The 19,708-nt window shown below is 29.0% G+C and overlaps 1 protein-coding gene across 9 annotated transcripts in view; it reads right to left on the bottom strand.

Annotated features, from left to right (window-relative positions):
• Positions 1-19,708, bottom strand: part of LOC725164 (serine-rich adhesin for platelets) — a 51,125-nt gene that overhangs the window by 30,413 nt on the left and 1,004 nt on the right. For all 9 annotated transcript variants that reach the window (XM_026446442.1, XM_026446441.1, XM_026446444.1 and 6 more), the window contains exon 2: positions 15,934-16,027. In XM_026446442.1, coding sequence (XP_026302227.1) covers positions 15,934-16,026 — 93 coding nt within the window. In that variant the 5' untranslated portion in view covers position 16,027. The remainder of the gene's footprint in view (positions 1-15,933; positions 16,028-19,708) is intronic.

Raw genomic sequence — 19,708 nt, 5'->3', positions numbered from 1 at the left:
TAAATAACCAGAAGAATTTGCATGAATTATTAAAAACAAAAAAAATAAAAATAAAACGATTATGTAAAGATATTGAAATTCATTCATTATATTCATTATATAATGCGTTTCAACGATGTAAAAACAAAACTATGTTAAAAAAATAATATAATATTTCATCTCATAAATATGGATATGTATCATTTACACAATGAATGAATTAAATCTATTTCTCTGCAAAATATTAAAAATACAAACAAATAAATCATCGATATCTCAACTTTAAAAAATAAAAATATCAGTTTTTATTATCTGTCCACAGGTTTTAAGTAAACAGCCGAATAAAAAAAGAAGCAAAAGCAGAAAGTTTCAGCTTGTCTTTCATGACCCAGTTTTGAAAAAAATTTAAGATCAAATGACAGGTACATTCTGACGCAATGACAGTATATTTTAAATCGTATCATTCGATTGACAAATAAATGATAAAATTTCGCGTGTTCGTTTTTCCTTGAGGAAAACGAGATTTGCCCTCAAAAGCCTCCATTATACAAACTCCACGAGGATCTCAAGTTTTCCCTTTCTTTTCGTCATCATATCATGTTCGATTTGTATTCCATTAAATTCTGAAAACGACCTCGCCTATCTGAAACAACTTTACGGTTTCCCTCTGAGGGAATACCTTTTGTTGAAGAACAGCTATTCCTCGATCCACGTCTCTCTATCCAAAGCGACTCACTCGTGCGTAATATCGTTCTGTAAATTATTGAAAAAAAACGTATTACGTTACAGCGGTGAGAGGCTGTATCCTCGAAGGTAGACCGCTTCGCAACTACCAAAGTGTCCGGAATTATTTTTTGATCTCCTTGAATACATTTCTCCAACTATTTTTATTTTCTTTCTAATGTGAATATGAAAGAAATTATAATTGTTAATTTTGTTAATTTGACGAAGCATTAACTAGATGAGAGACAAAAGAATAGAAGAATTATATTTAGAATTAAGAAAAATTTGATTGTAAGATAAAGAATAAATTTCAGATTTATAAAAATAAAATGACGGTTTCATAATTTTTTTAAAATAATAAAATTAATTATTCTATAAGTTTCGCTCCACTCAATTCGAACTTTATCCCAAAATAATTCGAATTTGCAAAGATTTGATCTACACTTTTTAAACAATTCTAAATTTTTATCTTTCCATTTCTTAAAGCAATAAATTGTAAGCATAAAATAAAATAGATACGTGTTATTTAAGAACGAAACGATTCAAGGAGAACAAAATCGAATATTTAAGCGCATTGCCCTTGGATTTCGACAGGGTTCCAAACAGTTTGCATCTCAATCAAAAGTCTACTTTCACTGTTTAGAATTCCGACATCGGTGAATCTGCAACACGGTCGATTATCGGGTTTACGGGTTAGAACTACGAAATTGGCACTCTCCCAAAGCCAAAGGATCGATTATCACCGTCTCAATTTAACCTGCAAGTGTACTCCGGTAACGATGAAATTATTCATGGAATTATTAGTGATTTTTCATGTCGTTTGACTCCGTGACATGAACGTGATTTCACTTAACCGCTGCAACCACCACCAGAAGATGATGATGGAACCTTTTGTCCAGGCTCGTGACTCTATGAACCTTTTCGATTCTTTCACAGTTACTTAAGTGGATGTTAACTATTCGTTGTTGCAATATCGTGTCAAGTGTTATAACATCGAAGAAACGTTGGGCGTACGATGAATTTTACGAAATTAAATTATGTTCTATTTAAATAGCTTTTTGTTGTAAGTGATGTAAGCATTCAATCTGTTGTAATTCCATCAAGTGGAATGATAATTTTAAATTATCCTCTGTTCAAATAGCTTTTCATTATAAATGCTTGTTCACTGTTCACTCTGTAATTCTGTGTCAAGTGATATAATATCGAAATATTGTATATACGCGAGAATCAAATCACTTTCTAAATTAATAAAATTCTTATAAAATTGATTTGGGACTTTTTTTTACGAGGAAATGATACAAAAAAGCTAATTTAAATTTTTCTTGCATTCTTGCATTATATTCGATCGGCTCGAAGATATTGAACTAGATCAATTTAAATGGAACATCCTATTTGTAATTCCTTTTCCAAAAACTTAAAATCGAAATCTTATTACATTCATTTTTACAATGCCAATCACTAATGTACAATATTTATTAATATTTCGAGACAAGCTGATCAAATTTCTTAGAGATTATTATTTTATAAATGCTACTTCCCAATCAAATAATGTAAAAACGTTAATAAAAGAAACAGAGAATCGGAACTAATTTTACGAAAGAGATTACGCAATGAAAAAATATATGAAATTTTAATCGAGATATATATGAACGACAGACGTTAATACGTAGAAGCGACCTAAAAAAACTGGTTCGAAAAATCCAAGGTGTGGTTCTTGTTGGCCCAGTAATCCAGAGAGATCCTTTCACGCATGATCTGCTGTATCAAAGCTTCGTTAAGAAATTTTCGACATTCGTTTTACAAACGCGGTGTATGTGCAACGATGTGCTCTTTCCTAAAAATCTAGTTACACCTTGCCAAAAACGTGTCCTGTTTTTTAAATCCCTTCCCAGTTCAATCGATCCGTAAACTTACAATCGAATTTGTACGTGTCTCACTTTGGAATTGTAAATTCCATCGTCGAATAAATATTCATCGAAATTCTGGAATACCAGAAAAGAGAACGTGTATTTTTTAACTCTAAAAAGGAAGATAGAGATTTCGATGATACGATCAAATTTGCAAATTTTTTAATTTGGTCAAAAGAAATTGGAAAGTTCGTTTCTTCTGGCCTTTAAAAAGATGAAAGAGAAATTGGCGGAAGCGAATTAAATATCCCTATTTGAGATATTAAAAAAAAAACTTGATCTCTAAAACAAGACATCGTAATGTTTATATTATTCCAATTTTCTTGACAATTTTTGTCAAGAATGAACTATTACTGAGTTCTGTGTTGAAATTGTCCTGTTACACTTATCAAATTGATAAGAAATCGTTTTATTGTTATTCTACATAAATCCTAATTTTTTTTCCAGTTTCAATTGTTCTATGTCAAAAGATAAGTTTAATATTTTAACATAACACGTTTTATATATATATTTAAGAAATTTAAGAGAAGAAACGATCGATAAAAAATATAGATCAAACGAGTTTTGCATCCACATGTTTGATTGAAATCACGACGACCTTTAATACAAATTCGAATGGATCAACTTTCTATGGGGCCCGAGGCAATGGAAATCCCCATTATCATTTATCTCCATGTAAGATTTGTAAATTATTATACTATCAATATCTTCTATTATGTTCTTTTATTTTATGATTGATCAAAATGCTATGTATGTATTATTCCATCAAGATGAAATAATGTATCTTATTAATTTTTAATATTTCTTTTTTTTTTTTCAAGATTTCCATGAATCATTCTTTTATATTAATGAACATTAATTTATAAGGAGATAATAAAAAAATGTTGTTTAAAAAATGATAAAAAGAAATTGACGATTAGAAAATTGTTTTTTTTTTTTGTATTCAGTTTTTAATCGAATATAAGATAATGGATAAAATGCACAACAAAGAAATAAGAATATATTATAATTCTTGATTCCATTTATGTTTCACAGATTCTATAGATAATGAAACAATTGAAACATTAAGCAAGATTTCACTTTAAAGGATGTTTGAAGCGTAAAAAAAAGTTTAACAAGATGTGAGTAATACGCTAATTGACGTGATTTAACAAAGCATTTTCTTTTTCTAACAATTTAAATGTTTTTTACACATACGCACTTGAAAATCTTGAAATAATTTTATTATTTTTTATATCGATAAATATAGTAAGACGTATTATAATTTAATAATGATATAAGACTTAATAAGGTAACATTAGCAATTAAAATTAATTTAATTAAACAACAAATTTCATTTTTCTTTTTCATGAATTTTTATACTATATATAAATAATCTTGCTATATATAGTTTCAGATCAATCAAAAGATTGAAATCATTGAGCAAAGTGAAATTTAATTTCTGAATTATTTAGAGTGATCTACTTGACATATATTTTTTATTATGTCATATCATTTTGCAATTACTACGAATATCTAAAATTATGCAAAATAGAAATCGTAGAAATCAAAAGAGAAAGCATATATTTACATTTATTCGAAATCTTTTTTTTTTCATTTTCTAAAATTTAATGACTTTTTTGAATATTATACACAAGCAAATAATGTCATTATTCGAGGAGGAATATGGAAGAGATTGATTATCGCGTCATATTATGCGATCACTTTCCACTTAACTATCACTTCCGATGAACAACTTCCGCCTTTCCTTTGTAATTATTACAAATCAGAAATTAATAGTTTCATGGAATGTTATTTTTCTATAAATCTTCTCTTTTTTTTTTTTTTTTCTTAAAAATAGAATTGATCGCAGTATTTACGTTTTATTAAAAATTTAAGATATACGAAAACTTTTATATTTCATATGTGTATATTCATTAATTATGAAATGTTTTAATTTACATTACTTTCTCTCTGAGAGGTAAAAATTTTGATATGAATATGTAAAAAAAACATTATAAATATGCAGTAGCCAATTTTATTTTTAAATTAAATAGGGAAATGAAACATGAAGAAAGAAAAGATCAATCGTAAACTATGAAAAATAATAAATCGTTTTCGAAAATTTGAATTATATTTGATTTTCGATCGTATAAACACACTTTTATTTCATAAAAATTAATAATAGTAATATTTAACAGTAGTAATATTAAAATAAATTATAATAATAGAAATATAAATTATGTGATTGATACACGATATACGTAGCATCGTTAAGCCATGAACTCCTAAGTCTTTCTTTCTAAAATTCACGAGGAGTCATCTTCGTATTAAAGAGCTCTAATCAAAAACTAAGTACCTACTTACAAATTGCAATTTTAAAGCGCCATTATGAATTATGGAAATGATGGTGTTAGCACGAATTATGCAAAACTCGAGGTTCACACGTTACATCTAATTTTCCGATCTCCTGATGAATAATGAAACTATGAACTAATGCTAATACAGCAATTTTCAATCTAATTATCTTTATACGATGAACATCTTGTGTTGAAATCGATGACAGATATTCGTAGATATTCGTGTAAAATTGGTCATGAAAGTGGCGTTGTTCCACTTAAATCTAAGAAAACTAGAAAAACCGGAAAATAAGAAAATTACAACACTTTGCGTAAAAGTGGGAAGGAAAGTCCAGATCCGTGATACCCTGTTTCTTCAAATTGCTAAAAACTTCTTTTAATATAAAATCTCCAAAATGATAAGTAAAAGAAAAACATCAAAACACGGGGAAAGAATTTCTTCGTTTTTATACGTGTAATTAATAAAAATTTAATATATTCATAATGAAAACATTCTTGATCCGCGTCGCATAATTGCTTGGAAGAACTCAAACCAGTTACGTATGAATGAATCGAGCAAACTTAATTACAGACACTATTGTCGATGATGCAAGTCAAAAAGCAATCTGCGGCATTACGTACAGTATGAAGCAATTTTCTAAGAAGCAAGAAATTTCAATTAATTTTTTATCTTTCTTTCTTATTTATTTTAGATGCGCATTAAAGAGAAAAAAAAATAAATAAAACGGGCTTTGCTATGCAACTATTTTTATTCTTCCATACCAATTCTTCTCTATTTTCAATCGAATTCAATATTTAACCCGTTCTAATTATATACAGTTCACATTTTTACATCTACACTTCAATAAGATAAATTTAACAACAAGTTAAAAATCGACTTTTAATTCCTGAAACTTAAACCTAAAACAATTGCTGCGTTAAAACGAGCGTAATGTCGAGCAGTAACAACGATATAACAACCACGAAGGGAATTAATCGGCTTTTCTAAGATCGAGAAAAAGAGAAAAAGTGAAAATGAAATTAAATGTAAATACGATACTCGTGCCAGAATGAAAATTGCAAACACGAGAATCGCATGATGGTGCATACAATGCGATACCGCGGAGGACGGGCGATGACAATGGTGAAAGAGAAACATAGAAAATTGGAAACAGTGCCAGAAGATCGACGTGGATCGCTTTTACATCGGTCAATTGTGTGTGGAAAATCAAATGGAAATCTAGGGGAAATGAAACGCGAAATAATTGTCGATGATAGTCTCTTTATTTCACCTTTGTTGCTCTTCATTCTTGCACGATTTCTTTCTTACAAAGGAACGCGGAAACACCGGAAACGCGTGTGCGTATCTTTTCTGCAATAGAAACGTTTCTTCTGGTCAAATCATCATAACTTAACGAGACAATTTAAGCGATAATAATCTATTTGAAAGTCTACTTTGAGGGAAAATAAATAATAAAGTATAGAAAGAATTGTGCAATGTTTTATAATGGCAAATACATCAAATAATTAGAAAAATAATTTATATATCTTTTTCCTTTCCTTGCGTTTGAATAATTTTATCCAAAGAGATTTTATTATTTCGTTAATTATTATTTGAAAAATTGAGAAGATTAAAGAACTACAAAGAAGAAATTTAAGATTTTTATTACAATTTAAATCTTTCAAAAAAACTCTAAAATACAAAAAAAAATAAGACAAACCCAAATGATAGATCATCTGTCAGAACTTTAACAACAAAAAAGAGTTATTCTACAGGATCTTACAGATTATTAACGAAGGTATAATATTAATTCTTATGATGATTAAAATCTAATTTAAAAAATCATTCGATTCGATTCACTTAATTCTTTTTCTTTCTTAATTTAATTTTAAAACTTTATGTCAAAATCATTCCAACCAAGCATCGAATGGAAAATGAATTGAATGAATGGAATAATAGTACGATGATTCATTTGAAATTACTATACGAATTAAAAAAAGAAAAAACTGGCAAAAATAATAATGTAAAGAAAAATAGAAATAACGCGAAGTTCAGGAAGTTAGTTGAAATAAACCATGCAGAAGAGGCGCTTTCTCCGAAAGGAAAACCTGATTTAGATTATGCTTATGCACGCTTGTGCAAGATGCTAGGTTCGCCTATAGATATACACTGTTAAACGATCGATAGCTTGTACCGGTGCATATGGATGCATTTGCTCAAATGAGAGAGGTTCGAAGTATCGGACAAACGAGAGTCATTTGCGATTCGTCGCACTTGGTAACATTGAAACGATCACGTGTATACGATACTTAAAGAAAGATGGAAATGCGTGAAATTTACAGATATTTCATCAATATAATAATACAAAATCGTTGCAAATATTTGAGAAATAATAATAATAATAATAATAACGCAGCTTATTAAAAATTTCCACGTGGCTTGTTGAAAAGTTTCTATTTTATCTCAATTTATATTTAATCTTTTGAAATTTTGAGCGTGGAATTTTATAGTCTAAGAAATTTTATAGTCTAAAAAAAGCTATGAGAAATTATAAAAAAAAAATGTTGGATGTTTAAATGATTCTATAAAAAATACTGATGAGAAAAAAATATTATTTTAGTGTTTTTTTAAACTTTTCCAGAAAATATTCATCAATGTACTTTCTTCAGATAATGATCATGACTCTCTATAAGATGTATCTACTACAACGTAAATGACAATTAACCATTACTTAGTAAAAAAATGAAATATTACTGCTTGCATAAATCTGATATGAAGATTAACTATACAAGAGTACGTTCACGTCGAAAACGAAGAAGTTCGATTGCAATCATAACTCACAATTCCCACCTGATTATAATCTGAACGATAACCATCGTCGGAACCACAAAATAACTTCAACTTGCATTAATTGCAAATGGTATTCGTACAACAGTGATGCAACAGAATGCACGTAATGAAACAAGTTAATGCAATGGGACATATTAAGCGTAACTTCATGTGCAACAAGATTAGAGGCAAGACAAGAATATAAGTAAGCTCTTAGTTTCAATCATGAAAAACGAGTCTCCATAAATGGATGAAGCGGGGGAAAAAAATTTCCTTTATTATTCAATCAATGTTATATACTTAAAATAGTCGTTTCAACATTACTAGTTATTTCACTTGTTGACGAAAGAGTATTTTTCTTAAAATAAGAATTTTGATGATTGATAAAATTTATAAACGAATTATTAATTTTTATAACACTATGCATTTTTATAACACCAAGTATTGAAGATCATCAAGCATAAGAATTTTAATTATTATATAAAAGATATAACTAACTAGCAAGAAAGAATGCAATACTTGTCTTTATTATTATATATGCAACAAATAAAATATATTCTATAGAAACATCTAATCCTACACTCGAAATTCAAGAATGAAACTGCAATTAAATGCATTGTTTGTAATTTTACTCATTAGAAATAAAATTCTTTTTAGAAAAAAAGCTAATAAATCTAAATGGAGAATTTCCTTTCCTATCTTTTTCTACCTTGAATTTTCAAAAATTATTTTTAATGACCCAATTAACATAAAATCGTATCCAATTAAAAACAAGGGAATTATTATTTAACCCATTTCCACGATAAAGTTCCAAGATCTTAAGTTGCAAAACTCGATTCGATACATTCTTGTGGGCGATGGATGCAAGGGGGGAAAAAAATGCAAATTAAATACACAGATTCTCGACACGCTCCAATTTTTTTCTCGTCCATCAATAATCGATCAAGGATACCCATATCCTATTGATGAGGTTGATAAGAATAATAGAAATCCCGTAGCAAAAGTGGACGACCTTGGACCATGCACCTTATTCCACAAGACGATTTATATGCTCGAAATGTTAATGCTCTTTTACAATTACACATGATTATTGGATACACGTATCTATGATGCAACAAGAGAGATGTTGCAAAGCATCCGGTAAAAACTGATCTGGATTAATAAAAAAAACTCTTTGCACGATCTTTCACCTATCCACAATTCATGTCTCCTTCTTATCCAAGGTTCATAGAAATTTCTCTTATGCAATGACGCTCGATAAACGATACAATTTGATCGCAAATAAAATGGATTTTACGAGAGAATTATACTTTCAACGCGTTTTAATCAAGCTATGAATATGAAGAAATGTCGATTTTTTTAATGAGCGCAATATTTATCCGCTCAGACGATCTTAGATAATATTAGCATATAAGGAGAAAGGGATATTTTTCCCGGAGTGGAGATTGGATTGGATCGAATTGTAATCTTTTATTAATGGAAATTGAAACATAATAACAACGATGGATTATACAAATGATTGACGAATGATGAAACTTTGTCACATGTATATTAGTTGCATCTACTTTTTGTTTCATTGTTTTTATTAAGAGACTATACTATACGTAGAGTTTGTTTGTTTTAACGATAATTCTTTTGAGAGAAAAAGTATTATAATTTGAAACGGATCGAATGGTTTCTCGCTTATTGATTTGGTAAAAAGAATTTATAGGATTTGTGGAGAAAAAAGAAATATTTGTACGTAATTGTATTGATCTGATAAACCGCAAAGCGCAGAAAACTTTCGCTGCAAACTTATTTTGCGCAGAATTTTAATTCAGCCCCCGCGAATCGTTATTATAACGTGTAAACTTTCATTATTCAAGGTCGTATTCTCGAGAACAAAGACCCATTTTCCGCATTTTCACGAAAATTCTATAAAAATGTATCTTGCGAAACGTGCAACTATAATATAACATTCAATGTTAACAAATTAAAATTGAAATCTAACACATTCTTTCAAGTTTCGATTTAAGTATTATATTTTTGCAATATAATTCTTTTTAAAGAATATAATCTTCTTCATCGTAGTACCAGAATTATTTCTTAATTAGAAACTTCTTTCGGTTACAAAAGGATCGTTAAATAAACTATTAAATAGATTTGAGAAATATATGAGCCAAACTCTAAGCCAAATTAATGAATTAATTTATTTTTTCTAATTAATGCATAAAATTTACTTGAAACATAAAACAGTAGCAATTAATATCTCAAAGTAACGTCAAGATAAATTATTTTTAACCAGCTCATCCTTATCCTAATTATAACTTAACAAATGTTTATTATATAAAAATTTTTAGCACAAAAATCTCAAAATCTCACATGATATAACAGCCTATATATTAATATTTAACGATGAAGCAGATTTTTACTTCCATTTATATAATTATGCTTGTGAAAATAATAATAATCAGTCACTTAAACAATCGAGTTCAAATATTCCTCCTATCTTTCTCATTGCTTAATCCATCTGTATAATCTATTATTTTTTCTTTTATTATCGAAACAGCCCCTTACTTGACGAAACGAAATCCGCTGACCTCATCCTGCTGCTTCTTCTTTTCGCGTTGCGATTCGATTGCGCAAAACCGAGCAAGGAATACGAAATGCCGTAACACGGGAAGCAACGCCTGTAATAGATGTGTAATTTAGATTAAGGATGGTACGATGATGTGCATTAACTTTCAGCGAGATCAGGCCGTCCTTTTCCTCCTCGAATCCTTCATCAACGAACGGATCGGCATAATAATAAAATATTTCCAGGTCGATTGCGTGTTTGCAATAGTTAACAAAAAGATAGAATCGATAACGGCCGTGCTATTTTTCGATTCGAGATACAAGTTAAAAGATTTGCCAACCGAGTTTCTATCTTGCGTTAATCCGAGTCGAGAATCAAAGCATGAAATCGAATTTAAACCTGTTTTCGAATTGATGAACTTTGAGGAACAATCGAAGACGATTTCATTATCGATCAAAAAAGAATTTTGGAATCTGTATGTATAATATGTAGAATTTGAATTAAGAGAGAAATTAGATCTATCCCTATTTTAAAATGGTGAATCTGTTAAAGTTGTTACTCGTATTATCTTATTACAGAAAATTTCCTGGAAAATGATTTTAAATTTTTGATAATATAGAAATTTATTGAATAATTTGGTAAAAAGTATTGGTAATAGCAGATTATTTTTCTAAAGAAAATTGGAATAAAAAAGATTTTTAACTGTTATTTAACATATTGTGTAATATGAAAGTAAATAAACAGAGAAATAAGCTAAATTTTCTTCTAATCAAACAGAAATGGAAATAAATCTTGGTAATAGAATAAGTTACGATGACTCTTTTTTTACCATTAATGAAACATCATTATTTGCTTCTAGGAATAAGTGCTTTTTACCACCATGAAAGTCGGTCACTCAAGAGTTATTTTCAGCCGATTGCATTCGTGTTCGAAATATCGTGCATCTGTTCAACAAACTTCTAAATGCCAAATGTGTTTAATCAAAATTTTTAAAATAGAGTTCAAGTGTTAAAATATTTGCATAATCACGTATCTTTTTCCATGAAATTCCTCGCAAATTGGGAATATTTAATTATCGAATACGAAATACCATGAATCACGATTCGAATCGAATTAATTAACCTAAGGTAATTAACGTGTGATTAATCGCATTAAACGGACTGGTAATACACGTGATACCATATCGAAATTTAGAACAGATAATCCTGCAAAATGCGCGCTCTCTGCAATGTATAAAGTTTATTAAACGATTGATACCTGAGCGCTTTGTATAACGGGTGAACGAAATAGAATTTATTTATCCTTTGTGAATATTTTAGAGAAATGATAGAGTGGACGAAAATTAATTTTTAGTAAAAAAATTGGAGGATAAATATATTTTTAATTAGTCAAAATTCTGCTTATAATATGGTATGGATAAATTTGAAGATATATCTACAAATAAATTGAAAGATTTAACAGAATATAAATAATATTGTCACAGATAAAAACTATCAGATATCTTTTTACTTTTTTCTCTAGAGTATTAAAATGTTTGATAAGGCAATAAGATAAGAAATAATATAAAAACTATTAGTTCTAAGAATGTAGATATATCTCTCTGTAATAAATATATATTTATATATTTATAATAACATTTGTACTGAAATAATATTTCCATGAAGTGATCATCATTATGATATAAGAATTCAACACAATAATATTTATAATAATATTCAATAACTTTCACTCTCAATATGTATAAATATTCATCAGCGAAAAATAATTTAACGAATTCTCGAGAGCAACTTTCAAAAGTTTTACATCAATATATTTACATCCTTATTTCTAGATATCTTGTTTCAAGATGCATACAATTAAGAGAAAAATTCTCTAGAATCATTTCGAAATGAATACCACTGTCAATTTTCACAAATACATCTACTTACAAAAAATAATTCTCGATCGATCAACTCTCTCAAATCATTACCCCCAACTAAGTTAATCGAATAAATCGAGAGACCTATCGAGACCAAACAAATACAAAACTCCATTCCAATCATATTTTCCATCCACTTCAATAACAATATTATAAAACCACTATTCCATAACACGCATAATCGTGTCCGGTTGGAATCCTATCCTATCAACCATTCAACAATCCAACAGACTGTGCAAACACCTACCTATCATTCGTCACGTGAAAATAGTGAGCAGTTGTAAAATTTACGACCACCCGTTATATTATTCGCAACCGAGAGACCAGCGCACGACTAGGCGTGGTCCACACGAACCTGCACCTCTCTTTCCTTCCTTTCTTTTCTTCCTCTGTATCCATTTCTGTTCTGTATCTCTCCTATCGAGCCGCTTCAACCACGGAATTCGAGCACGTAACACAATACACCGTTGTGTTCGTACGATTTTCGGTGAAAATTTCGTTGCAAACTCGCTCTAATAATGGAACGAAATAATATAAATGCGGGAAACAAGTTAGCAAGAAAAATATTTCGCAGGTGTTTCGAGAATAATTTGGAAATAATTACGAAAGAGAATTAGAGGATGAAGTATTGTTGGATTTTGAGAAGATTTTGATCGATGAATTTGTTTATGCTGATGATGTAATTAGTTCGATACATATCGAGTAATAATAAGTTTAATGTAACGTGATAGAGAAAAATCTATCTTTTGTGGAAATGAAGTAACGATCGTAAGATTTATCTCTTTTAATTAAAAGTATTTGAATTTAAGAACAAACGACTGATGAGATTCGAGAATGTACTATGTTTTGTTTGGAAGGAATTTTCTGAAAGAAATACGAACCTGATTATTATTAGTTATTTTCCTATTTTTACTGTTGTTTTTATGTTTGCTCAAAGAATTTCATATTCATGCTATACTTTAAATGTTTCGATAATTAAAAGAATCGAATTTTGTAATGCTCGAGCCTTAAGAAATAAACGTTCCATTCGAGTTTAATTCTAAAGAGAATGTGGTAATTTAATAGTATTATAATGAGAAATTTGAGATATAATCAATATATGGAGTAACTGAAATAATTGAAATTCATTATTTAAAGTTTAGAGTATTTATACTCTATTGGATTATCTATTGGAGAAAAATTCTGATGAAACTTTGGTCAAATTCTGACAAATAAAAATGAATGAATGGATACACATTTCCCTTTTCCTTTCCTTCACAAGTGACCTAGCAAATGCATCTAGCGCAATGTTGAATCATTATTAAAACTTTCCAATCTTCGACACGTGGCTAGATATTTATGACTTACATAAATGATGAAAGGATTCGTGGCGGTCATTTTTTCAATCGAAAAACACGTTTCGATAACCTTTGCGGTGAAGGAATCAAAGAACGTTCAAGATGATCGTCGTTCTCCATAATTGCATCGCGTATAATATCGAGAAATCGGTTCAAGTATCAGAAGATATCGATCTTTATCTCTTCATTTTATATTATGTTCATCATTCTTAATATACATGTCAAATTAAAATGGAAAAAAGTTTAAATTCTTTTTATATAAATTAAATATAAATGTAAAGCACCTTTTAAGAAAAGAATGAAAAAGAGAGAATATAATAAAAAAATATATTACAACTTTATTATAATAATAATAAAAAACTAAGAATAGAATTTTAATTATATAAGTTAATAAATTAATTATATCCGTAAGTATCATATATGAATTATCAATCATAAATTGAAAGGAAAAGTTATGCACTTAACTATAATTTCTAAACAAGTATCATAACTACTTCTTCAGAGGACTATTACTTTCCACATTGCCTCCTACGCTTCGTATACATACTTCGAATTAAATTTCCATTAAATAGATCTGACATAACTATTACAATAAAAACGTGAAGTTTACTGACATTTCGTTGGAAATGTTACTATTCTTCTTACTTTCCTCTTATTATGTAATTTTCCGTAAATAAATAAAATAGCTCAAAGGAACAATTTCCAAATCATTTAATCGGAAAAATATATCAAGAAAAATATATTTCATTCGGAAAAACTAATTTTCGAAATCCAATAACGAATAAAATTAAACAAACACAAAATCTTTCGTGAAATATAAAAACGAGAAGATCGATATTTTTAAGAATAAACTTAATCTCCATTAACACTAATTTTATGGAAAGTAAATTCGTCTATTCGAGTCACTTTCTATCGAGAAACGAACGTCACGTTTCTATCTCTTTAACTAATATAATTAACTTCTTTTCCCTTTACAATTCTCTCGTCTCGATCTCTTCTCGATCCCGTTCGATCATTTTCTACGTTCGACTAATTTCTAAATAACAGTTTACCAGTCGCGCACGAAAGTTTGTAGCACCAAACACGAACAAGTTACAGTGAAAACTTCCTATCCGCGATTTACCAACACCTTGCGATTTTTCCGACCATTTTCACGATTTCTTCGTAACGATATCCTTGCTAAATCGCGTGACACGATTAATCGACGCTTCACATAAGATCAACGCTTTGAAGATCAAGATAGATGAAGATGCGATTTAACGACGAGTAAGAAAGGAAACGCGTAACATTCTCGATAGAACCTGAGAGGATTTCCTTTTTCAAACGAAAATAGTCGTCGTAATAGAGGATCTTTTTTTTTTTTTTTTTACAAATAACTCGTTTCCTCGATCGTTAATTGTCCGTGTGTGTGTTTACGAGATTCGATTACGAGACGTTATTCAAATTATAAGGATTAATCCGTTCCAGCGGCGCGATAGCCTTCGTGGACAATGAAAGAAGAAAAAAATGAATTAACACCGCCAACGTACCAAACATTGGACGCCCGCAACACGGTATCCTTGACACGAAATTGAGACACTCTTGGTTTTGAAGGGAAAAATCGCGATTGATTGGAAAATACTAAGATAAAATTATAAAATATGTAATTCGATCGAAGAATTTTTTTCTTTTTATAAGTATAATATAACGCTACCTTGAATTTTTTAATCAAAACGAAAGGAAAAAAATATTGTATTGTATGATATTGTATATTGTAACGAATATATTTTGTAATTTGGATGGAAGAAATATTGAATTACTCTATTTTATGAATATCTCGCTTAAACGATGGTGTAATTTAATAAATGAGCTTACTTAAACACTTAAAATTAAATTCAAAGTGCTCTGTCTATCGAATCAATAACGAAACGTTTAAAAAGTTGCATTAAAAGTTATAGGCTCAACTATAAACCGTGAATAATAATTTTCAGAATAATTTGAAGTTTCGCGAAGTAATTGACCTCTAATTGGCGAAGTAATTAATCTCTGTTTAATAACTACGAAATAGTCAAGACTTTCGTGAATACATTCGATAAAAAATATAATTTCATTATGAAATCTTTCTTTCATGTTTATCTTACAAATAGTAATTACCTATAAATTTTAACAGATTATTTTTATTATGCAACGAAATGTGCTCGTAACGATTTCGTATATTTCAACGAAAAAATAAATATTACCATTAATAAAAATGAAAATATAGAATAAAAGTAACGAAAAATATTAATCTCTCGTTCAGATATCATTAATTTTAATTTTTTTGCTCCCATCTAAATGAAATCTTTCAGAAACAGTTAGACCTTTTCAAGATAATTATCCACTTACCTGAGTACGTTCACGAAGACCTTCGGTTGTGACGAAAAGCAGCAGCACCACCAATGCAACCACCGTCGTACACCACGAAAATCTCCCCACCATTCTGCAATAATAAAAAATAAATATATTAAGTAACATCAAAAAAAATAAAAAAAAAAAAGAATGAAAGAAAAGTTGCTTTTTCAAATTATTTTCATTCACAGTTTTAAATATTTAATCCTTTTGAAAACACGCGATGAAATTTTTGAGGAAAATCTAAAAGCAATAATTACATTTTCAATGAGAGTAGCTTGTGCCTATGCATCATTTGTTTCAATGGTTTTTTATGTTAACTACTTTCTGCTTTCTGCTTTTTCAATTATGACTTCTTTCAACTAGTTTATGCCTATCTATTTTCTCTCATTTAAACGAATTTAAATAAATATAAATTATAATGGAGATTGTACTATTATATTCTAACTAACATTCAATATTGAAGAAAAACGTTTCTGATAGGTATTTTTTACAAAATAAAATACCATAGAAAATAAAAAATTAACAATTTTTCGATCAAAACTTAAGAAATCCTAAATATTTCATCATCTTCTTCTTTCAGATCACTCTATACGTAAGACTACTTAATGCATGCATGTGTGAAAGTCAAGAACCACCTTCTCCATTTAAATCTACTTTTACTCGTATTATCCTCAGCCTGTTAACCGGCGCGTATAATTCTCAACAACTATACCATAACATGACCGAGCATCTATGAGATCGCAAGTTTAAGTACAATTATATATATGTTTCCCAATTTTCGATCTCCAAAAAAAGATATACTTTCTCAAAATTACCTCTGATATTAAATTATATCCGACGTGTCTTTGTCTCGGAACCGATTATTTTTACATCGTCAAGGATGAATACTCAATTATCCACTTTGTTTCTATATCAAAAAGATCGATCGAACCCTTATTTTTATCTCGCTATGTTGTGCCACAACGCCTTCGTCTCCCTATTTATTCCATTAAAAATAACACCAGTTGACACCCTGTCATTTAATAATACCGAGATCGATTGTTATATTTTCTGAGAAAATGTTAATTAAGCTTCAATCAATTCGCGTTTACACACAACAGTTGAGAAAAAGTACATGGCACGCATATTTTATCATTTTATTATTTTTCATCTTCATTATATCAATATATCAATCATACTTTCATACACCACTATTATAATTGATAATATGAAAGTATGATCGATATGAATATGAAAGTGAAATCTAATAGAATCTGATAAAAAGATATTTTTACTCGAGAGTGTTTGCGAATAAGTTTACAAGTAGTCTCTGTAAATATAAACATCGCGTTGATTTGTTTAATTGGCCTGATATTGCAAATAATTTATGTCTGGAAAAAAAAAAGAAAGAAAAAAGATTTCAGAAAGAGGTTAAGGCTCGTTTCATGCCCATAGCTCTTGTTACCCCACCCTGTATATTTAATGGAAACCTGAATCACTTTCCATATACGTTTTATAAAAACTGTATCAATTTCCAGAAATAGCCTCCTTACTCTCCTCTTTATTAAAATGTTCTTCTTTGATTTTTTATATTCGAACCATTCACAATATCTTTTCTAATTGTATTTGAGAAATAATATATTTTTTTCTCGATAAAAAGATATACATCTTCAATTATGAAATTCTCATGGAGAAATCTTGCTCCATTAAAGAGTTTGAAGTAAGGATATTTTTCTTGATTTACTTGGGGGTAAGGAAATATTCACGAGAAAAAGATTGTCCAAGGGAAATAATTTTAATGGTAGAAAAAAAAAAAACATTTCAATTGAGATTCTCAATCATTTCTAGGAAATAATAACGATAGTGAAGATCTTTTCGCTCAAATAAACCTTTTAATGATATAACTTTTGCTAAATAAAAACTTTTCAATCTTCTCCGCATCGCTGATTTTTAATTAATTATTTATACAAGACATGGACACTAGTTAGATTTATTTATTAATTTACCTAACTTTCATAATCAAGTTATTAATCAATATCCATACTTTATCTTTACACTTTTCATCAATTTACTACTTTAATATTGTTTATTTTATTACAGAAAAATTATTTAGATCAAATTAAAAATTGCATCATGATTACAAATACATGATATTAAAAAAGATTGAATACGTAATTTTCAGTTTAATTTATAATTATTAATTTTCAGTTTAACATAATTGATAGAATTATCTAATTTAGTGTAAAAAATAAAAAACCGGTTTGAAGATGTTTAGAATTTGACAAATCTATCGGCAGATCTATCGAGGTCGTCTCAAATATGCGGCCAGTCGTGAAGATCGTGAGTTATTTCGATCCTCTTTCCTCTGTTGGCGCGAAGATCAACGAGGAGAGGAGGAAGATCAAGATCAACCATGGATCATCGACCGTACTCGAAATACCGTTAGACTCAACTGCGTTACGTTTCATTAATGAAATTCATTCAACTTCTTCTTGTTCGTTTTCATCGTGAATTTTTTATTTTTTTTTTAATATTCGTTACTCAATCTCTACAATTTTTCTCACTTCTATGTAAATAATCAAAGTATTTTTTTATTTATTATAATTATATTAAAAATAATGGATTTATTCGATAAAATGTAATGTAAATGATAAAAGTGTTTGATAAAATTTATAATATTAAGAATGGAGAGATGATTCAATAAAATATACGAAAAGAAATATTTTCAACGATATTTCTAATAAAATAAAAATCTTTATATCGAAGATTTAAATCCGGTCAGACGAGTTTTATATGCAATTAAATCACATACGTTTACAGAATTCATAGAATTCATGAATTCATAGAATTCATAGAAAAAGAAGATTCGTTAATTCGTTCATAATTTATCACAAACTCGGGTTAAAAACATTCTCGAGAGAACCGTGCTCCAGACTCTGATTCCTTTCCACGATCGTTCGTGCGCACGAATCTGTTACGCGCCAATCGAAAGTAAATTCTGCACAACGGTATATGCAATTGCACGTATCAGGTTTTGCCCGCGATTGTAAAGCATATTCCGTAGAGGCTTATTCAATAGAAAGCGAAAATCATTGTAAAATTTCATCGAACGGATTAAATTATCGATATATTTTTTAATAAAATAAAAAAAATCGTAGAAAGAAAAATTTCCACTTTGAAATTTTTTTGATCATTTCCCTTATAAAGCAATAATAAAACAAATATCATATAGCAAAAAAGAATTATTGTAAAACTATTAAAGATTTCCATATTTTGATCTTTATAATCATAATATAAATTATCGATGATTTATTGCGTTATTTATTATTTTCATTGAATCATTCTTATTGAAATATCTTATATCAAGCAATATCTTATATCAAGTATAATATTACTTTTTCAACAAAACATCGAAAATTATAAAAGCAAAACAATACAGAGTTTCTTCTTCCTATAATTTCCATCTTAAACTTAACATTTTCTTTCAATTTTTAAAGAAACAATAAAAGAACAAGGAAAAGAAATTTCTCCAAAATACATTGCTCGTGCCTGTCGAGCTCAATTTTCAGGATTATTGTTCGATTTAAAATCGCGTGACGAGCTCGTGGAACAGTCCACCGATCATCGTCACAGAAAAAAATATGATTTCGGCACGGACAGCTCGGATAACCGAGTTTTACGTAAGAAACACCAGGAACATCTGGAAGTTTGAGCGCGTGAAAGTGGACTACCAAGTTACAGGCAACGGTCAGTTAATTCCGCGGCCGGTCGGTTAATATTCTCTGCAATT

The sequence above is a fragment of the Apis mellifera genome, linkage group LG2 (assembly GCF_003254395.2).
Source record: "Apis mellifera strain DH4 linkage group LG2, Amel_HAv3.1, whole genome shotgun sequence".
In the NCBI taxonomy this organism is placed as follows: Eukaryota; Metazoa; Arthropoda; class Insecta; order Hymenoptera; family Apidae; genus Apis; species Apis mellifera.
The sequence above is the reverse complement of the archived record's forward strand: the minus strand, read 5'-3'. Positions and strand labels throughout refer to the sequence as shown.